Source organism: Phaseolus vulgaris, chromosome 10, assembly GCF_051622355.1.
Source record: "Phaseolus vulgaris cultivar YP4 chromosome 10, ASM5162235v1, whole genome shotgun sequence".
NCBI classification, from domain to species: domain Eukaryota; kingdom Viridiplantae; phylum Streptophyta; class Magnoliopsida; order Fabales; family Fabaceae; genus Phaseolus; species Phaseolus vulgaris.
Window position 1 is genome coordinate 20,649,867 of NC_143507.1, and position 19,987 is coordinate 20,669,853.

General features: G+C 34.6%; 1 protein-coding gene across 1 annotated transcript; it reads left to right on the plus strand.

Moving 5' to 3' along the window:
• Positions 1-1,706: 1,706 nt before the first annotated feature.
• Positions 1,707-18,131, plus strand: MEE44 (Nucleotidyltransferase family protein). Its single transcript, XM_068621399.2, has 19 exons — positions 1,707-2,698; positions 5,058-5,600; positions 5,693-5,812; positions 5,891-7,861; positions 7,935-8,051; positions 8,371-8,553; positions 8,651-8,713; positions 9,892-9,963; positions 10,068-10,319; positions 11,078-11,197; positions 11,488-11,547; positions 11,840-11,880; positions 11,982-12,059; positions 12,143-12,227; positions 13,077-13,244; positions 16,381-16,698; positions 16,783-16,867; positions 17,328-17,652; positions 17,774-18,131. The coding sequence occupies exons 1-15, from the start codon at positions 1,886-1,888 to the stop codon at positions 13,200-13,202; spliced, it is 4,644 nt and encodes a 1,547-aa protein (XP_068477500.1). The 5' UTR covers positions 1,707-1,885; the 3' UTR covers positions 13,203-13,244; positions 16,381-16,698; positions 16,783-16,867; positions 17,328-17,652; positions 17,774-18,131.
• Positions 18,132-19,987: the final 1,856 nt, after the last annotated feature.

Genomic DNA, 19,987 nt, shown 5'->3' on the forward strand with positions numbered 1-19,987 from the left:
TCAACACTATATACTTAACATAACCCCCTGTGTGAAAGGCCTAGGAGGTCAGCAAAGGGTAGTAATGAACCTAGGGGTGCGCTTAGTGCGTATTGTCTAGTACGAGCAAAATGTTTTCTCTAAACCTAAGCCCATGTGTGCTAGGGCACAATGAGCTAGGTTGCATGTATGATGCGTAGCGCCTTGCCGAGGGTGCCTACGTGAAACAGATTGGACCCCTGAAGCTGGTACATGAGTTGGTACCCTGGTGGTTATTCTGTTAAGATTTTATGCACTCTAGAGAGGAAGAGTTATGTTCAGTTGCGACAATAAGAGAGTGTGCCCTAGAACAGAATATCTTCCTATTGCATAGGCTTTCAGTTGAGAATGGACTCTCATGATAGAAAGTTGTTACAAGAGGTAGGCTATAAAAGGGACTTGAAATCCCAGGTAAAGGTAGGTTGTTTCTAAGACTAAAACTAGTTACTTCTTGTTTCTACAAGCCCTGTACTGACTTGATCGTTAGAGTGCACTCAACAGGTGGGGGCCCCTTTGTCTCAATGGAGCCACTTTCCAACGTCTAAGGGGAAGAGTTGATTCCAACAGAGATAGACGGAGCTAGAGCTTGGGATTGGAGTCAACCGGCGACTAGGTCAACCGGCAAGAACAGTGCACATTAACGAAATATTCTTGTTGTTGAAATTATATTCTTGTTGATGAAAATTGTTGAAGGAACGTCTATAAAAAGGGTTTGAGACCCTGAGTAAAGGTAAGTTTTTTTTAGAACTCTACACTGATACAAATTTTATAGTTTGAATGCTCTCACTAACTTGATCGTCGAAGTGTGATCAACAGGTGGAATCTCCTTCGTTACAAAGTGTCTTCATCTCGGTTCAATACACCAAGCAAATTCGTTTCAACCCGGAGCTCACTATCAAGTCCGACCGAAGTCAACCAGCGAGAACGACTACTTTTAAGTATGTACATTGACACTTTGGTTGTTTTAAGACTAGAATGTTATTCATTAATGTTTGAACAATTTTAATGTTTAATTTATTTGTTTGACCAATTATACAAGTTAACACTTTAATTTTTAATTACCATCTTTATAATATCACCTCCTAATGGTGACAAATGTTAATGAAATATGTGAATATTCTAATTTTTACTGATATAAATAGGTGTGTCAAGTTAATATATTTTGATTGTAGTGCAAACAAATATATAAATTTGAAATATGAGTCAACCTAGTCGAGTCGAATTACAAAATTCATGATTTATCGAAAGATAAATCGAGTTAAGTTGACTTGTTTTTAATTCAATCCACGATGAGACGAGTTTACTCACTTTAACACTTTTAATTAAAATTTATTTTCTTCTAAATTTCTAAAATGAAAAAAAATCTGAATGACATATTTTTTAAAGTATATATATATATATATATATAATTGTGTAAAAAAGTGTGATGAAGATGTAATTTCAATTATCGTTTTAATATAGAAATGTTTTGAATTAAAAACAATTTTAGAGACACACTTGTAAAATAAAAAATAGTATTGTTTAATTTGAATTGTCGGAGTCAAAGTTTTGGAGTTATCGTGTGTGAAAAATAAGTTTGGAAGTTTGTGTAAGAAAAATAATTCTAAAAAATAGAAGCGACACAAAAAAACAGAATACAGGTAAACGAGTCATTTACTCGTCGTTTTAACTCCACCCTTTCTCTTTCTGAACTCTGTCCAAAAAATGTGTACAGTTTAGAAAAGAATGAACTGTAAGAAATAAAATAAAGTGAGATATACACAAAATTGTACTGCATACCAAAGCAAAATCCTGAAGAACAGACCATGATCATCCCTGCAACTTATTAAGCAAAGACCAAAAACAAAACGAGACCAAACTCCTTCCAATGGCTCACCACCAACTCATCGACTCGCTCACCTCGCACATCTCCCTCTACCACTCCCAATCCCCAAACCCCAACCCCAACCCTAATCCTAACCCTCGATCCTCCATTCTCAAATGGTTCTGTTCTCTTTCAATTCACCAACGCCAGGCCTACTTAACCGTCGTCGACGGGAATTTCGTCCAGATCCTCCTCCAGATGCTCGCCAAACTCCGATCCCACGGCCACGGCTCCTTCATTCTCCTCCCTGACCTCCCCTCGCCTAACAACCTCCCCACCCTCTGCTTCAAAAAGTCCCGCGGCCTTATCGCGCGCGTAGCTGAATCCGAAACCACAGTGCGGGCGGTCTTCGAGTCCGCGCGGTTGTTTGAGTCACGTGAGGGTGAGGAGGCCGCCAATTCACTGCCGCCCTCGGCTAGGCGGCTCGACGCGCTGACCCTTGCCGAGGGGTTTGTGGGGGATGTGGACCAGTTTGTGGGCGCCATGGACAGGATCTCTGGTGGCGGGTTCCTCCGGGGGGAGGAGGCCGAGCTTGGTGAGGATTGGGTGGAGCTGCATTGGCTCAAAGCGAAGGGGTATTATGGTATTGAAGCGTTTATTGCGAATAGGATGGAGGTTTCGATGAGATTGGCTTGGTTGAATCGCTGTGGAGGGAGGAAGAGGGATGTGAAGTTGAAGGAGAAGATGAGTGCTTCGGGTGTTGGTGTGAATGTGTTTTGGAGGAAGAAGGGGTGCGTGGATTGGTGGGGGAACTTGGATGCTGGGACCAGGAGGAAGGTCTTCACCACCTTCATTATGAAAGCTGCAAAACCCTTGGTACTTCCATGTGAACTTATTGAACTTTTAGTGTGATGTGTGAATTGCATAGTTAGTGTAATTTTTAGTACGATGTATGAATTGCATAGTTATGATAACTGCTTAACTTATTTCCATTTTGAAAAAAAGAGTTTACAGTTTTGTTAGGTAATGTGTAGGCATTTTAAAAGTCAAGTATAAAAACAAGAACTTATAAGTTTCCATTCCCATGTTATACATTGATTAGTTGAGAATGAGAAGAAGAGAGAAGTTAGGGTGTGTAACCTTTTTTTAAGTTGCATCAGTTAGCTTTGTTTCTTTTTTAAATCTTTTATTTTCATGTTTATATTTTTTAAAAATTAAGATTCTTAACTTTTGTAACGTTTTCTCCATATGTGTTTCACATAACTTTTTCTTTTAAGACGTAAACTCGAAAAAATTTACTAGATACTACTTAACTTGTGAAATTTGTGGGAGAGTTAATAAAAATTGATAATGGAAAACATATGTTGGTGGGATGTTAAGCAAAGACTAAGGATTCGTAAAGTGTAATGCTTTTATATGAGAGGGTAACAGTTAATGTTCCTAATGCATGCATTGTAGTTTATGGGGAAAGATATGTTTATTGTTTCTTTTATAAACCCTACTGGTAATGTCGTGCTTAACAACTGCTGATTTAATTGGGTAAACTATATTTTATATTTGTGCAAATTTGACTACCTGAAATAGTTTGGAGCAGTGGTTTGCGGACTGCAAGTTTTTTATTCCATATTACATTACAAATAAAATCTAAAAAATGTGACTAGTTATTCAAAGTAATATGCAATCATTCATTCTTTAAAAATTATATTAGAAATAATTATGATTCTACAAGATTGCTTCATTCCTTAAAAGGAAACTTTTGCAATGTCAAGGGAAAGCCTAATATAAGACACTGATATATTTTGTAGTGAACTTTGATATGTGCACCTGTGGTTTTGGGATCAGAATGCAATTTCCTTTTGCTTTTCATTATAAGCCTAATTGATTTGTGAATATTGAAGGTTACTGGTGGTGTTTACTGGTAATGAAAATGATGATGCTAATTGTTAATTATAAAGTACATTCTTTTATAGTCATTTTTGGCTACATAAGACTAATTAGTCTTTCATTTTTGGGTGGAGAGGGAATGCTGACTTCTTAGGGGGGAAGGGGGCTGGAGGAAAAGAAGAGGCCCTCATAAAAATCACCTGTACCTTTATTTTTGAAATTGGACGTATTTCATATTTTAGCTGGAGATGTTTATTGTGGCACGTTGAGTTTTCTGTAATAACCTAGCATGATTAAAGATATACTTTGCATATTGATGGATGGAATTATGGATAGATTCAAAATGATACACTAATTTCTCAAGGAATACTTAGATTTCTCTTTTAGAGTTTTATATTGCACTTGATAATTAGGAATCTGTGTTTTATAGAAAATAATATTGACTGTAATAGAAATATAGGAATTATATTAGGATGTGTAATAAAGAGAAGAATACAATGATACAGAGGACCAAGAAACTCCCATTTGTCTCTCTCTTTCTATTTTTTAAATGATTGCAGATATTCTAAGATTTTTAAATGAATCTCTAAATAGTGTAAAAGTTATTAAAACTGGACTAACCTTGTCAGGACTTGGTGGGTAGACTAGGTCAATTTAATGTTTAGACCGAAATTTCAGTCACGATGGGGCCAATTGATAACCTAGTTGGCCCAATCCAAAATTTTTAATTTTTTAATTTTTTTAAATATATAATATTTTTTAAAATTTTTTTTTATGGAGTTGTGTCATTCAGTTTTTTTATAAGGATTTGTGTTGTTATTAAGAATTCTATTTCGGATATTAGTTATTTTACTATGATAATGTTTTGAAATTTGAACTATGGAATCACATTGTCTCGAACATTTTTTTTCAGATATCAGTGCTTTATTATGTAAAGATTTTAACCGTTAGATTTGTAAATTATGTTTGACATGTATAATATCCTTTTATTTTTTAATGTTGACCAGGTCAATCAGTAACTTAATGGTTCGTCTATTGACCCAATGCTTTGACTAGGTCAATAACCACACTAGTTTTCACAACATTGTGTAACAATTTGGATAAAACTTGGTTCACCAGATTTTAGTGTTGCTAACTACTTCCATATTATTAACACATTAAATATCCTTTGCAATATCTAATCTTGGATGTGATGGATACTTTTCTACTTTCTATATTTATGACTTCTCAGTTCAATACTAGGGCTTATTATAAGTTATAGTATATTTTTACATGTTATGATCTATGTTAATTAATATATTTTGTGGCCTTTCTCTAAGTACTTGGCTGACTTATTTTCACAAGTTTTCAGACTCGTGATGTTTTGGAAGTGTCAAGTAGTGCCTCTGATGATGAGATTTGGCTATACAGTGTTGGAGTGGATAAATTAATGCAACACAATGGTCCTATCTCAGCTCAACGGATCATCTCAGTTCTTCCTGCCGATATGGAATTTGGAACAGTTCTTTCACCAGTCACTTTTTGTAAAAAACCAGCTGCTTTAGCGAGAGCCTTCAATTCTTTATTAGTACTTCATGAAGTTAATATGATTGTAACATCAAATCTTAATAGTGAATATGACATAGGAAAGCTTTTCTTTAGTTCGTTGGGTTCTGTCTGTACGATATCTGATTGTATATTAAGAAAACTGCGAGGATTTTTTATGGTTATTTCACTTGACTGCACAAAACTTGAACTATTAGGAGAGGCACTTGACAAGTCTTCATCAGGTAAACCTAAAGAAAAGCTTAGTGTTTCTAACCGGAAAAAGAAGGGACGAAATCGCAAAACTAAAAAGCAAAATCCTGTCTCAAAGACATGCACAGGTGATATTTCACATGAAAATCCACTCAAGGTACTAAAATTTATTTAAAGAGATGGCTCGAATAGTTTTATCACATTTATGCTACCATTTGCAATTCTGTTTTGTTCCATTTGATATTTCAGGACACTGATTGTAAAGGGGATAATAAAAAGAAGACCGATTTAGTGGGATTCAGGGAACTTCCTGCTGTTTGTATGGGGAAGGAGATTGCCATGGAGTGCTCATCATCAACTGTAAAAATGGTTGCAAAACTTTTTTCTTTAATCTAATTTATATTTCTTATAGATATAAATAATTTTTAACACGGAACTTATCATCAGGATCACACCCAAGGATTGGATGTTGGCACAGTAAAAGTACGGACCACTTCAAAAAGAAGTAGAAAAGAGAAAAATAAAAGTAAAAACATTGTCGTTGATAGTGCAGGTGAAAAGTCTCATAAATCAATTATGCATGCTGCCTCCACCACTGTTGTTTCTGAAGGTGAGGTGGCAATATGTGATAGGTTTTTGAATAGTTCTACCATTCAGAATGTCAAAAATGACAATTCAATTGGTAATGACATCATTACTTCAAATTCAAGCCTTTGTAGTAATCTTAGTGGGCTTACTAAGGAGAACAGTTCTACCGGGAAAGTTGAAGGAGAGACTGAAGATCTTGCTGAAACTGGCAATAGTTTAGGGCCTCAGTATTGCTTATTATCAGATGAAAGGAAAACTTTATGTTCTGGATTAGGTACTTTTACTTGTGATTTAGATTGTAATGCTGCTATAACTCCTCCTGTACCTGCATTGAAACAAGGTAGCTTCTTTGGCAAGGAAGATACCTGTCATTTGAACTCATTGCGTGTTGCCAAAGCTGATATAAAGTCGACTGCTCCTGACAAACCAATTAGAGAGGTTAATGTAAAAGAATTTGGGCTGTTGAATGAGCACGATAGATGTCTATTTGAAAGTAGAAATTCAGCTTTCTCAAAGTGCAGTCCATATGAGTGGCCTGGCGTACCTTCCATCTATTTTCCATCTTTTAATTCACACCTCCCTCCTGCCACAGATAGATTACATCTGGATGTTGGGCGCAATTGGCACAATCACTTCTGCCATCCATTTGTTCCCACATTACAGCAGGCAAGAAATCCTTCTATTGAAGGTGGATGCAACCCAATCCTTTCTCGTCCAATTCCTATGAGTTTCGACTGGCCCCCAGTCTTCCGAGGAGGCATGACCCCATCACCAAACTTTAAGTATGACTCTGGTTTTATATCTAGGAAGCAATGCACCTTTTCAAAAGGATTGGCTGTTCACAGCATGCAGGTTGATGCAACTGCTCCTGATGATGAAAGAAAAAAATATTCTGGGGATGCATGGGATTTACCTGACCTAACAAACACAATGGAACTAGCAGATGAATTTGACAATCACTGCTTATCTGAGGAAGAGTATGAGGTTCATGCTGTTTCTGGTATAGATTATAATCAATATTTTGGTGGAGGCGTAATGTACTGGAACCCTTCTGATTATCCGGGAAAAGGTTTCTCCAGGCCTCCCTCACTTAGCTCTGATGACAGTTTATGGGCTTTGCGTGATGCTGACATGAATAGAACTGTGGATGATATGGTTGCTTGCACATCTTCGTATAGTACAAATGGTTTAACGTCACCCACTGCTGCTGCATTTTGTTCTCCTTTTGATCCTGTAGGGACTGGGACCCAGACTGTTGGTTACATGATGTCAGGTAATGAAGTACCTGGAAAGATATTGCATTCTCCTTCAGTTACTGATCCAGCAGTGGATGAAGATACTTCTGGTTCATTGGGTAATAGTTTACCTGGAGAAGTTGAAGGAAAAGCAGGCGATTCACATCCATATCCCATTCTACGGCCAATAATTATTCCTAACTTGTCAAGGGAAAGGTTTGATCATAAAAGTCCCTGTGTTCCTCCCACCAGGCGGGAGCAGCCTCGCATCAAGCGGCCACCATCACCTGTTGTGCTTTGTGTACCACGTGCACCACGTCCACCTCCTCCTTCTCCTGTGAGTGACTCCAGGAAACACAGGGGTTTTCCTACGGTTAGATCTGGTAGTTCCAGCCCAAGGCACTGGGGGATGAGAGGCTGGTATCATGATGGGAGTAATTTGGAGGAAACTTGTTTAAGAATGGACAGTGCTGAAGTTGTGTGGCCTTGGAGAAGTAATAATCTTGCAGTACGACCTTTGATTCAGCCTTTACCTGCTGCCTTGCTGCAGGACCGACTGATTGCATTGTCACAGATAGCACGTGACCAGGAACATGTAAGAAAGATCCTTACATAAGTCTGATTTAGTATGTATATGTTGGTTTGACTGTGGGTTTTCAAATATGCAGCCAGATGTCACCTTTCCCTTGCAACCTCCCGAGTTACAAAGCTGTTCTGCACAGAGTGCAGCTTTATCTGTGATGCATGGCATTCTCCATGATGAGATTGACTCTTTCTGTAAACAGGTACTGGGCTTATTTGTTGATAATGTTATTAAACATGCTTTCTCACTTCTCACACTCCGCTGGAAGCGAGTGGATAACATTCTGTCCATTACAGCCTTTTTTCTCCTGCATGATCCATACTTTGAACTTCACATAGCTTGTTTTAATATCTTTATCCTTAGTTTTTTTATCAGTTTTATATTTGCATTCCAGTCCTTTATTAAAATCTTTACAAATAGAATTGCTATTGAATTTGTAGAAACCTTGTATTTCTTGATATCATCACCAGAAGACAAAAGAAGCTAATCATGTCGCTTATAATTTTTATAATGGAATCCAGGTTGCTGCAGAAAATATGGCCAGGAGGCCTTACATTAATTGGGCTGTCAAAAGAGTAACCCGATTTCTGCAGGTTCTGTGGCCCAGATCCCGGACAAACATATTTGGTTCAAATGCAACTGGTATGTCCCTTCCAACAAGTGATGTTGACCTTGTGGTTTGTCTACCTCCAGTGAGAAACCTGGTAAATTTTATAACTTTTTACATGTTTGTGTACTTGGCATCTCATTATTCTGACAGATTAACATTCTCTTTGTTTAACTTTAATAAAAAAAATCCAGGAGCCTATTAAAGAAGCTGGAATACTGGAAGGTCGTAATGGGATTAAGGAAACATGTCTTCAGGTATATATTGCAATAAATGAGGCCCTTTTTGCTCCCTGCACTTTTGACTCTCCATCTACTTGATGTCAATGTTGTTAAATGGAAGTGTCATGTCCATCATTGTGGAATGGCGAGGGGAATTTTGCTAGCTTCCATATTCAATTTGAAAAGGGGGGCTTGCTATTGCTAGGCTGCAGTGGCTTGTTTAAACGGCATAATTTTGGCCCTCTGCATATTCCACCACCTGGCATTGATTACTTAGCCTGTTGTGTGTGTGTGCACATCTACATTAATAAGATTAATATAGGATTTTGAGTTTTGACACTTGCCATGAATATATGAAGTGCACTTTAATATAAAATAATCCGCTCTTGCCTGCTTATTGTCTTGTTTTTTTTCTCTTTCAAATTTTACAAACTGGTTTATTTTATTTGGAAGAACTAGAAATAACATGCGATGATTAAAAATAAACATATTGGTATGATAGTAGTTGGTGGTTAGGACCTTTATATTCTGGAATTGAGAAATAGAATGTGTTGCTTTTCCCCTCAATCTTCCTGCACTATACAGATCTTTTGAATTGATCTTTCCGATTCTGTTTGGATGATATTTATTTGATCGCATTTAAAAATAATTTCTTATGGTGTTGTTTATTCTTGTCTGAAATTGACTTTTAATTTCCAGTTTCATCAATGTACAATTTTGATCCCAATATTTAATTGCAAGTGCTCCTGATTTTAAAAATTAAGTTATTCTGGTCCATTGCTTTTGCTAATACATTATCCAATATTTAGCAAAAAATGTTAGCATGCCTGTCAGTGATAATGATGTTAGTTACTTTTTCTCGCAAAATAATAATTGCCATGTTTAATAATAAGCTTTAACATCTCTTATCAATGAAAACATGTTAAACATTTTGTCACCAATCAGATGATATAATAATGTTGGACCATATTTGGTTATTTTTGGCAAACTGGAGGACCAAATGTGCTATTAAATTCTTATAGGAACCAAAATTACACATTGGTTAAACTATGGTGATAAGAAGTGGATTTAAACCTTTATTCTTTCTTTCTTTATGACGAAACAATATAGAGATTTCTGCTTTCTAGTGTGTATGTATATTTTGGCAATAGTAATACCAAGAACAATGTTGTTCAGTATATCAGACAATTGATGCTATTATATTTATGTGGCAGCATGCAGCTAGGTATCTTGCCAATCAGGATTGGGTGAAAAATGATTCTCTGAAAACAGTGGAAAATACAGCTGTAATACCTACCTCTCTTCTTTCTTAATCTGTTATTATCTATACTTAATAAGTGTACTCTTTTGATTTCTGGCCAGGTAACATTCTGTATCTTTTTTCTATCAGATTCCTATTATTATGCTTGTGGTGGAAGTACCTCAGGATGTTATTGTTACCACATCAGCTCCTATGATACAGTCATTAAATGAAGACCCACATCGTACTCCAGGTGAACATGGTAATGACAATAATTCTGATACCATCCAGTTAGAAGATTTGGGCACCCAAATGAAATTTGATGCTTTGAAATCGAAATCAGTTCGTCTGGACATTAGCTTTAAGACCCCTTCGCATACTGGACTCCAGACTACAGAAATGGTGATTTCCTAATGTCTATATGGTTTTTAATTACATAATCTAATCTTGTTTCAGTGGTTATATATGTTTTTCCCCTATTGGAACATTTACAAAAGCTCAATTAGGAAGTTTGAATATTTTCTTTGAAGTTAATTGACTCAAACATGCTAGTTTGTTTCAAAAATACATTTGTTTTTTTATTAATTTTTTTTTCTTAAATTTATATATTAATCCCAAGAGGTGTTAGGATTGCTCTGTTACATAAGTAGAATGCAGAATTGGATACCTACCAGTGAAGTGGTTCACTTATTTTAACTTTTTTAATGAGGAGAAATGTAACAAACAGTGCTTATTTGTACAAGGTCTTAAATTAGGGTGGGTTGTTAGGATTGCTCTGTTACCCAAGTAGAATGCAGAATTGGATACTACCAATGAAGTGGTCCATTTATTTTAACTTTTTTAATGAGGAAAAATGTAACTAAAAGTACTGAAAAGAAGGTTGTTACCATATTTATACAGAGTCTTAATGTATATCTTATGTTTTCCTCCTGTACTTCCTCCCTGGAATAATTCTTTTAGATATTTCAGCTTGATATATCACAATAAATTAGATGAAGAGTCTCAGATCTGAATAAGTCCAATGGTATGAATTGTTGATATCCAATGGTCTATCAACAAAATCAATTTTTTTAGTGAATGAGTCGTGGTTGTATATTCAGCTTTGATAATGTACTTGAGGTCAAATGTATCATGTGATTCTTTAATTTTGCTTCCTGTAGGTTAAGGAGTTGACAGAGCAATTTCCTGCTGCTACACCTCTTGCTCTGGTACTAAAACAATTTTTGTCTGATCGGAGCCTTGATCAATCCTACTCTGGTGGCTTAAGTTCCTACTGTTTGGTATGCATGATTACTTCCTTAGCCAATTTTCATTTCTCAATGAATTATACAAGTCCCTTTTGTACTGTAGTAGTAATCTTGTCCTCAGTAGTCTAGTGATGATCAAATGGAAAAAGTGAAAAAAAAAAAGATTTTACACAGTTTCTATGGGAAACTGTTCTTTAGATTCACTTTCCTTTTGAAATTGAGGTGGAAGTTGTGTTGGAAACAATTTGTTTTGGCAACTAAGTTTCTTGAAAAATTGTAGTCTGGATCTGCTAAAACCACATTTGTTTTTATTTTGCATGCAGGTCTTACTAATTATACGATTTCTTCAGCATGAGCATCATCTTGGCCGGCCGATCAACCAAGTAAACTCTAATCATTCTTGTTATTTAAGTCTGTATTTGTGGATAGACTTGGAGGACTAATAGTATTTTTCTATCATCATCTGAACTATTCTGAAACTAGGGTAGAATAGCATGCCACAATTTAAAGCGATTAAAAAAAAAATCATATTTTACTCTTTATTTTTCTTTTAATCAATGAGGATTTAGTATAAAAGAACTAAGCTAGCTATGGAGGGCTGTTATTCTTAATCCTCTGCTCCTTTATTATTTCAGATATTTTACGGCTAATAAATAAACTTTCATTTTCTGGCAGAACTATGGAAGCCTTCTGATGGATTTTCTTTACTTTTTTGGGTGAGAGAACTAGACTTAAATATATATTTATAGTTGCTACTAGAGACGACTTGTATAATTGTATTTTTGTTAGAATTCAATTCAATGGATTTTTCTTTTAGGAATGTGTTTGATCCTCGGCAAATGCGAATATCAGTTCAGGGAAGTGGACTTTATATAAAGAGAGAAAGAGGTTGTAGGTAATATGGACACCAAACTTTCTATCTACAGTGTGATTATCATTCCTTTTCCTACAGCCAAATGAAAATTATCTTATTTGCAGCATTGATCCAATTCACATAGATGATCCTCTTTTCCCAACTAATAATGTGGGGAGGAATTGCTTCCGAATTCATCAATGTATTAAGGTATTTATTACCAGTAACTTTTCCATATTTCAGTTGTCATACTTGGCCTTGCAATGCCATGACAAAAGGAGAAAGAAACCTGTGATTGATATTATCCACAATCTGTTAAACTAAATTTTTCATGCTTTTGGCAGTAAAGCAGTTTATAGTGTCTTTATTAACCAATCAAGCTGTCTACAAATTTTTCTGCAATGATGTTCCTGAAAGGCCTGAGGATGACGAATGTACTTTGAATAACCATGTGGGATGTGTCAGTTTGTTATTTTCTTAGAGGAAATGTATAAATGATTGTTGAAAGTTGCGGTTGAAGGACAAATTTGGTTAAGGTCTAGCAAGCAAGCTTCGTAAATTTACTATACAAAATTAGCTTCTAAGGTGAGAGTTGTTTGAGCTTTATAAGCTGAATATAAGTCATGTCTTTAGTTGATGTGAACTTAAAGACACCCTAAAAATTGTCTATGGCGGGCCAAGGGTACAAAATAATTGACATTAAAAGATTAAGTTGCAGTGTACCCACAAGGTGTGACAGAAGTGGCAAGTAGCTCGGACCCATTAAGCATATGATAACCACCATAAGGCGGCTTGTATTTGTTGGACTCCATTGGTTACATTTATGATATTTTTCTGAGTACTTAAGTTTTAACTTGATATGTTCATCGAAATCATTGCATATTATTGACAATTTATGGTTTCATCCTGAAGTTGATCCAATCACCTAATATTGAACTAAAACAAGATTCTTGAATTTATTTATGTTTGTATTGATTGCGTTGGTTTTATTTAAGAATTATGCTTTGATGAATCTGGCTTTTCTGGTAGTATTTCTCAAAAGTTATAATATTGGTGCAGGCATTTTCAGAAGCGTACTCTGTTCTTGAAAATGAACTCAAATTCCTAAGTAGTGATGGTGAATCAAGTTCCAGGCCACCTTACAGACTGCTTCCAAAAATCATTCCGAGTCTTGATACATCATAAGATTCTCACTACATGAAGACTGAAAAGTTATTTTTTCTAAAGGTATGGTTCAAGTCACCTTGGTGACACTTATTAAAATGTTTTTAATTTTATTTTACTTCATCTTAATCTAGATCTCATATGCCTTCATTACAGCAGGGGAAGTGTTCCCCTCATTCCTCTCAACCAAAAATTTTGCCACTTGAATTTGGGATGAGAGGGATATGAATACTCTTTTAGTTAAGGAAAATTATTCATACACAGCCAGTATTTCACTCATGTTTTATTTTATGCCAGTCAATAGTGTTAACATGCATATATTTTCTTTGCAAGTCAGTAATTGATTTCCCATTGTTACTAGCCTGATAACTTGGCAATACTAGATTACCCAAGATCTGTACATTTTTAACTAGTGTCAAGTGTGAAATAATGGGAGTGGGTGTACGCCCTTCTCTATAGTGTTACCTCACAAGATAAGTAAGTATGCCTCACACTGGCTGGCAGGGTGAATCAAAGCTCTATTTGTTGCATCTGTTATGTTTTTTCTTTCCAATGGCTTGTATGAAAGCTTATAAGGAACTTGATCTTCTGAGAAGAATTATTAAATCAACGAGTAAGTCCTTTGGATTGTATAGCATGTTCATAAAAGGTAAGAGTACATTCAATATTGTTGACCCTGTGCTTCAGGATGTTTGGATTCTTGACTCAAGAACAACTAATCACATGGCTTTGTTTCTTGTGCTATTCAATTCATACTTCAAAATGACTTGAAAACAACTCATTAAAGTTGCAAATGCTGATAGTGGATCCATATGCGTTTTTGGATGTATAACTTTAGAATCATCTATTGTATTAAAAGATGTTTTATACGTCCCATAATTGGCCAATAGTCTTGTATTGGTATAAAAACTCACAAAAGATTTGAATTGTTCAATAACGCTTTTTCTTCTATCTGTTCTGTCAGGAAGACGATTGTAATTGTTAAGGAGTAAAGTGAGTTATATCTTTGGATTCCAATGACCAAAATAAAACAGAGGTCTTAAGCCAACAAACATTAAAAAGATGGGCAAGTTCCCAAATAGGATTTCATCATAAAAGACTTGGACATCTCTCATTTAACCTTATCAAATCTTTGTTCCCTTGTTTGTTTACCGAAGAGTTTATTAAGTCTTTAAAAAGTGATAAGTGTCAAAGCATCATTGTGCATCCTATCCCACTTGAGGTAAAAGGAGTAATTTCCCACTTGGTTTAATTCACTCTAATGTTTGGGACTTGTTTTAGAATCTACTTTTGGAGTAAAATGGTTTGTTACTTATATTGAGGATTGAACTCATGTCACATAAACATACACTTTAAAATATATTAGAGGTCTTTGAAATTTTTATTAATTTTTCCATCTTGTCCAAAATCAATTTGAAAAAAGCATCAAACGAGTTAGATTTGATAGTGGCACTAAATATGTGAATCATGAATTCTCCAAATTTTTATCTCATAATGGTATTGTTTATGAAGAATGGGGTTGCAAAAGTGTAGAATTGTTGTCTTTTAGAAATAGCTAGAACCATCCTTTTAGAAGTTTGTTCCCAAAACCTACTAAGAAGAAGTTGTGTTAAGTGTCATATTCTTCATCAAGTTTCCTACTCATGTCTTAAATAACATTAATCCTATTGGGTCTCTATTGTCTTTTGTTTCCTCTTCTCCTTTAGTATTAAGTCTACAGTATCGAGTCTTTGGATGTGTTTTTTTTTTGTTCACTCTCAATCCTACTAATCACAATAAATTAGATCCTAAACCCTTAAAATTGCAATTATTTGTTATTCTTCTAACAAAAAGGGTACAAATCATTAAACACAATCTTCTTTTTGTTAGTCCTTCGCTTTAGGGGGAGAAAAGTCCTCCATCCTGTCATTATCATATATGTCTTAGTAGGATGCTCAAGATCTAAGTGATGAAGCTAACTCAAATAGGATTGAACTAACCTAATATGAGGAAGACTATTTTTTTGACAAAAAATACCTAAGAACCTACATTGACTCTAGATCATGAGAAAGAAGAGTTACGTGACTCGGTGGTGGGGATCCCTGAAGATAACAATAAGGAGATAAGTGTTATTGAGAATTTACCTATTATATTTCGTTGAAGAATCCACATCGGCTATAGATAAGGTCAAATTATACTATATTAGTATGTGCAAACCTCACTTTACAAGCGGATTTTTTATAGGGTTGAGTTGAATTTGAAGTCTTCTTTCTTAAGATGGTATCATAACCATTTAGAGCCTATCTTAGTCAAGTTTGTTGGGCCTTGTGTTACCCTCTATCGGGTTCCCCCCTAGTTCCTTGCTTGAGATGTTCAATGGTCGACATGATGTTGCGTGTTAAGGGGTCTACATCGACTAGACATAAGGCTAAATTATACTATATAAGTACAAACCTCATTCTTACAATCCAATTTTGTAGAATTGAGTTAGGTTTAAAGTCCGCTTAAGAATATTGATTAAAGGAAAAATATTGTTTTAAATATCTTTTTGGCCAATATGTTTGCTTCTTCCATGTTTTCAAAGTTTCTGTTTAATATTTGGCTAAGCAAGCTAAGCCCCAAATAGAGGCTTGCGTAGCCAGCCTTGATGCAGCAATAACCTTGCTTCCTCTGATCCATGTTCCTTGAATTATCCTTTGTTTTGCTAACCTTTCTGTACCAAGACCTAGCAAAAGAGTTTTAAGATGTTAGACGTGGCAATGAAAAATATAGTTAGTCTCTGTTTTCCTATAATTGTAAAAACTTAGAAAACTGAAAAATCAAGTTAAAAAGTGCTTAAATTAATATTATGCTTGACAAATTAAGTACAAAGAACACTTCTCAATGTGTAATGAATATTTACTAAAGTCAAAAACTACAGGAATCACCCTATTTGATTGAATGGGAGTCTAGTATGCCAATAGGTTAGTAAGAACCTAATTCAAGTTCATGGAAAATATATTTGAGCTTCTTAGTCTCCAGATGAAATGCTAATGTTTTCTCTTCTACTTTGTTAAGTATAAACATTCCTCGTAGAATGTTATATTTAGATTTTGTGCATGTAGGTTCTCTTGCAGTATTTAATATGATTCTGAGCTGAGTGTATTATTTCCAAGTTATTTTTAATTCTGCATTCTTTAATTAAAAATGAACGTTTTAGTAAAATTTCTCTGTTAAGCAGGTTCCTGGCTTGAGCAATGTTGTCCGTGCCAAAAAAATGATTTCATTCTGGTCAAGCAGAGTATGCATGGAAGATGATCACACATCTCGCAGGACAAATGGAATATCTTGAAGTTGGACAATGCAATATTTGTCATGCCTTGACATCCGAGCCCTGGTTATGTCAACTTCCAAGAAATGGATTAAAACTTTATCCTAGATATTGTGGTACTGATGGAGGGTGGTTAATCGTCGGTCTGCTTTATCATCTCGATTGGTTTAAGCTACATTATGCTCAGTCATTGTTTCAACTGACTTCTGTCAGGCATATTGCAAAATTGTATGCAGATTTCTTTAGTTGGAAGTAGTTTCTGCATCATTTACTTTTAAATATTTTGTCTTTTAATATTTAACATTTTCTTAGTTGATTTGAGGAGGCAAAGGTGGTAATTTGATGCTCAAGATTCATCTTCGAGTTGGCATTGTCGCCTAAAGAACTGCAAAGCCAGGCAAGTTTTCTCCGCTCCAGAATCTACATGAACGCTATAATTTTTTTTTGGTATCTTTTGATTGTTATTTTACCTTTTGTATTTGCTGATATAAGCATCTATCCTTAAATCTGCTTCCAACATTTGATTTCTTTAGTATTTATATACTTTCTTAGGAGTTATTTGGAAAGCTAGAGGGTCTTTCCTTTAGGTTTTTTGTTTGATATTTGATATCTCTTTTTCCTTTTTAACATCAAAATGTGCAGTTTTTGGATACATTAGAAATTCCTCATATCAACTGTCTTGCAAAGTAACTGGATTTTCTTATTGTTAAGGCTAAATAATCCATGAAATTATTCATTGTTTTGCAACTGATCGGAATAAAGATCTTATTATTGTGTGAAAATTTATAAAATGGTATTATCTTTATTTTATTTATTTTTTGCTGCTCTGTACTTAAGATTTCTAAGTTTTGGTGCAGTGGTAATGTTTTTTCTAAATGATGATTATGGATTCACGTTGCGGAAACAGCCTCTCATATAATGGAGCAGAGAATTTTTACCTGTGAACCTGTTAGATCCTCAAATGGGTTGTGGGCCGGAAAGAAATACGGGCTTAACAATTGTCTCGTGGGTCCGAATATCGAAGGTTTACACAAGAAGAAAGACCAAGAGGAACAGTTAGTTACTGATTAGTGGACTGTGATGAAAAGGAGGGGCGTGAGAAGGGGGAATCTCAGTGTATCATTCTGTTATGTAAATCCGTAAACCTGCTCGTGCTGCGGAAAAAAATCATTGAGTTCACTGGTAATGTAATTTTCTGTTGTATACTACATTACATTACCCCTGCCTTTTGGATTGTGTACAAGGAGGAACTTTGTTTTATCTTTTTGCTTTGTTTTTCACTTCTACCTTTCTATAATTACAGGTTGTTTCTGCTGCATAAGCAGAGGATGGAACATGGAAGCAACCGTGGAACAAGTTGGACGTACTAGATGGTTTCAGAAATGTGCTAGTGCATCAAATAATTGTTACCTTGTTTGGTAAGGATTGGAGTTGGAGATATAATTTTATATTTTTCAAATCTCCCAGAAGTTGACAAAAGAAAGCAAATACATTTCTGACTTCTTGGAGATAACATGCGTATCTCTTCATAAGGAAGTCTTGTAATGAATGGTTTCAAATTACACATCATTTAGTCTTTTCTAAAACTAAAGAACTTCAAAATGATGCTGAGAGAAAGATTCAATTAGTGTGCAGGGTCTATTTTAATTGTTGAACAGAAACACATTTCATTATATCGTCTAATCAATTAATGTAAAAATCGAAAATGAGAACGTAAAACAGGATAGAATAGAGGACGAAAATCATACACAACTTAGTGGTTTGACTATAATGAATCTGGGTTTATAACAGAGTCATCAATTTCCCTTGAAGTATATGAGAATTGTGTATCCCATAAAGAAAATGCCACGACCATTTTGTAGAAAAAATGAAACTTATGTATTTTTTCTTGAAATTAATTCCTTAATTTAAAATAATATTTAATTTCTAAAAATGTATTTTTTTGGATAGTTAAAAATGCAGAAAAATTAGCTTGAAGAAAAAGGTAAAGAATGAGAGCTTAATTTGTTTATTGCCGTGGTAAGAAAAGTGTAATTAATGATAAAAAAAATATCATGGTATGCTTTATTTCCTTATCACTTTACTTTTTGTAGGATGAATGTAGGATGAAGATTACTCAAATTGCCTTTTTTTTATATATTACACTACTTTAATAGTGGAACCCAGGTAAAATTCTTATTATTATTGTAAAATATATAAATAAAAATATTTAATTTATGAATAAATTATACTTACTTTTACTAATTATTTCCAATTTTTTTAAAATAAACACTCTCAGCTCTTATATTTTTAATAAAAGGAAATTCATACCTTATTTCATTGCGTAAATAGTTACCTCAGTACAATAAATTTAAAATAATCATAGTACACAATTTATTTGCACTCCTTGATGATTGAGACAATTGAGTATGTATTTTGTCTTCAATTTCACCCTATTACACTAGAACTAGTAGCTAAATTTCACAACATAGTTGCTAAGTTTCACACTTGGAGTCTTTTTATCAAACACACTGCTTTGGAAATTTTGTAGTTCTTTATTCTTTAAAAATTGGATCTGGCTATTCTTTTCCTATTTTCTGCTTTTGAATTTGTTCATATACTAAGCTAACTATGTACATTCTTACATATCCTTCTCTCCAACGCCTTCTATCCTCTTTATTTAAAATTATATTTTCCTTGTATATGTAAAATATCAATTCCCACAACAAGCTTTGTTAGAGTAATATTTAACAGACCTTACGAATTTTGATTAAATGTTGTTAAACAAAGTGCAAATATGAATATGTTTCATCTATTAGACGATGGTTGTTAAATATATTATATAAGACGCAGAGTATTTCATCTAACAGTTTCGTCTGACAAATTATATAACTCGTGTGTTCTCTTGTTTTATTTGATAAGCAAAGTATTTGTTAGAGGATATACGCATAGTTTCTAAGCTAACATTGTACCTAACGAAAATCATCATGAGTTTGTTTTGCACATAATGTTCTTGATGTAATATGAAAAAACAAAATAAAATGTATTTTCTTCGTGGCTTTAGCGTTGCAAAAGTGAATTAATCATCCCTAGTTTTAGTATATTTCATTTTTATTTTTTTTGGACATAAGTCTAGGGAAGAGAAGTGTTTTCGTAATCTCTTCTTACCACACTTTCTGTATTATACTCATTTTCATAACTTTAGATGAATAAAAATATGTGTGAATTCTTATCTTGAGTGTGTCATATAAGTGTGAATCACTTCTTCCTTTGCCTATACTAGAGTCATGCTTCTTAGGTTATCTCTTGTGTGACGCATTAAGGATTCATCAAAATTTAGGAAGTAAAATTTTTTTTCTCTTGTGGTTTCTTATCTGGTGAGCTAGGTCGTAAGTAACATTATCCATACTTGTTTATCTCATACATTGAAATGATGTAAGGTTCTTCCTAATTCTAATATTCTTGATTCTTATCTTGTGGGTTAGGTCATAAGTGACGAATCACCATTTTGCTTATCTCACGGGGAGTTTGAGTGGCA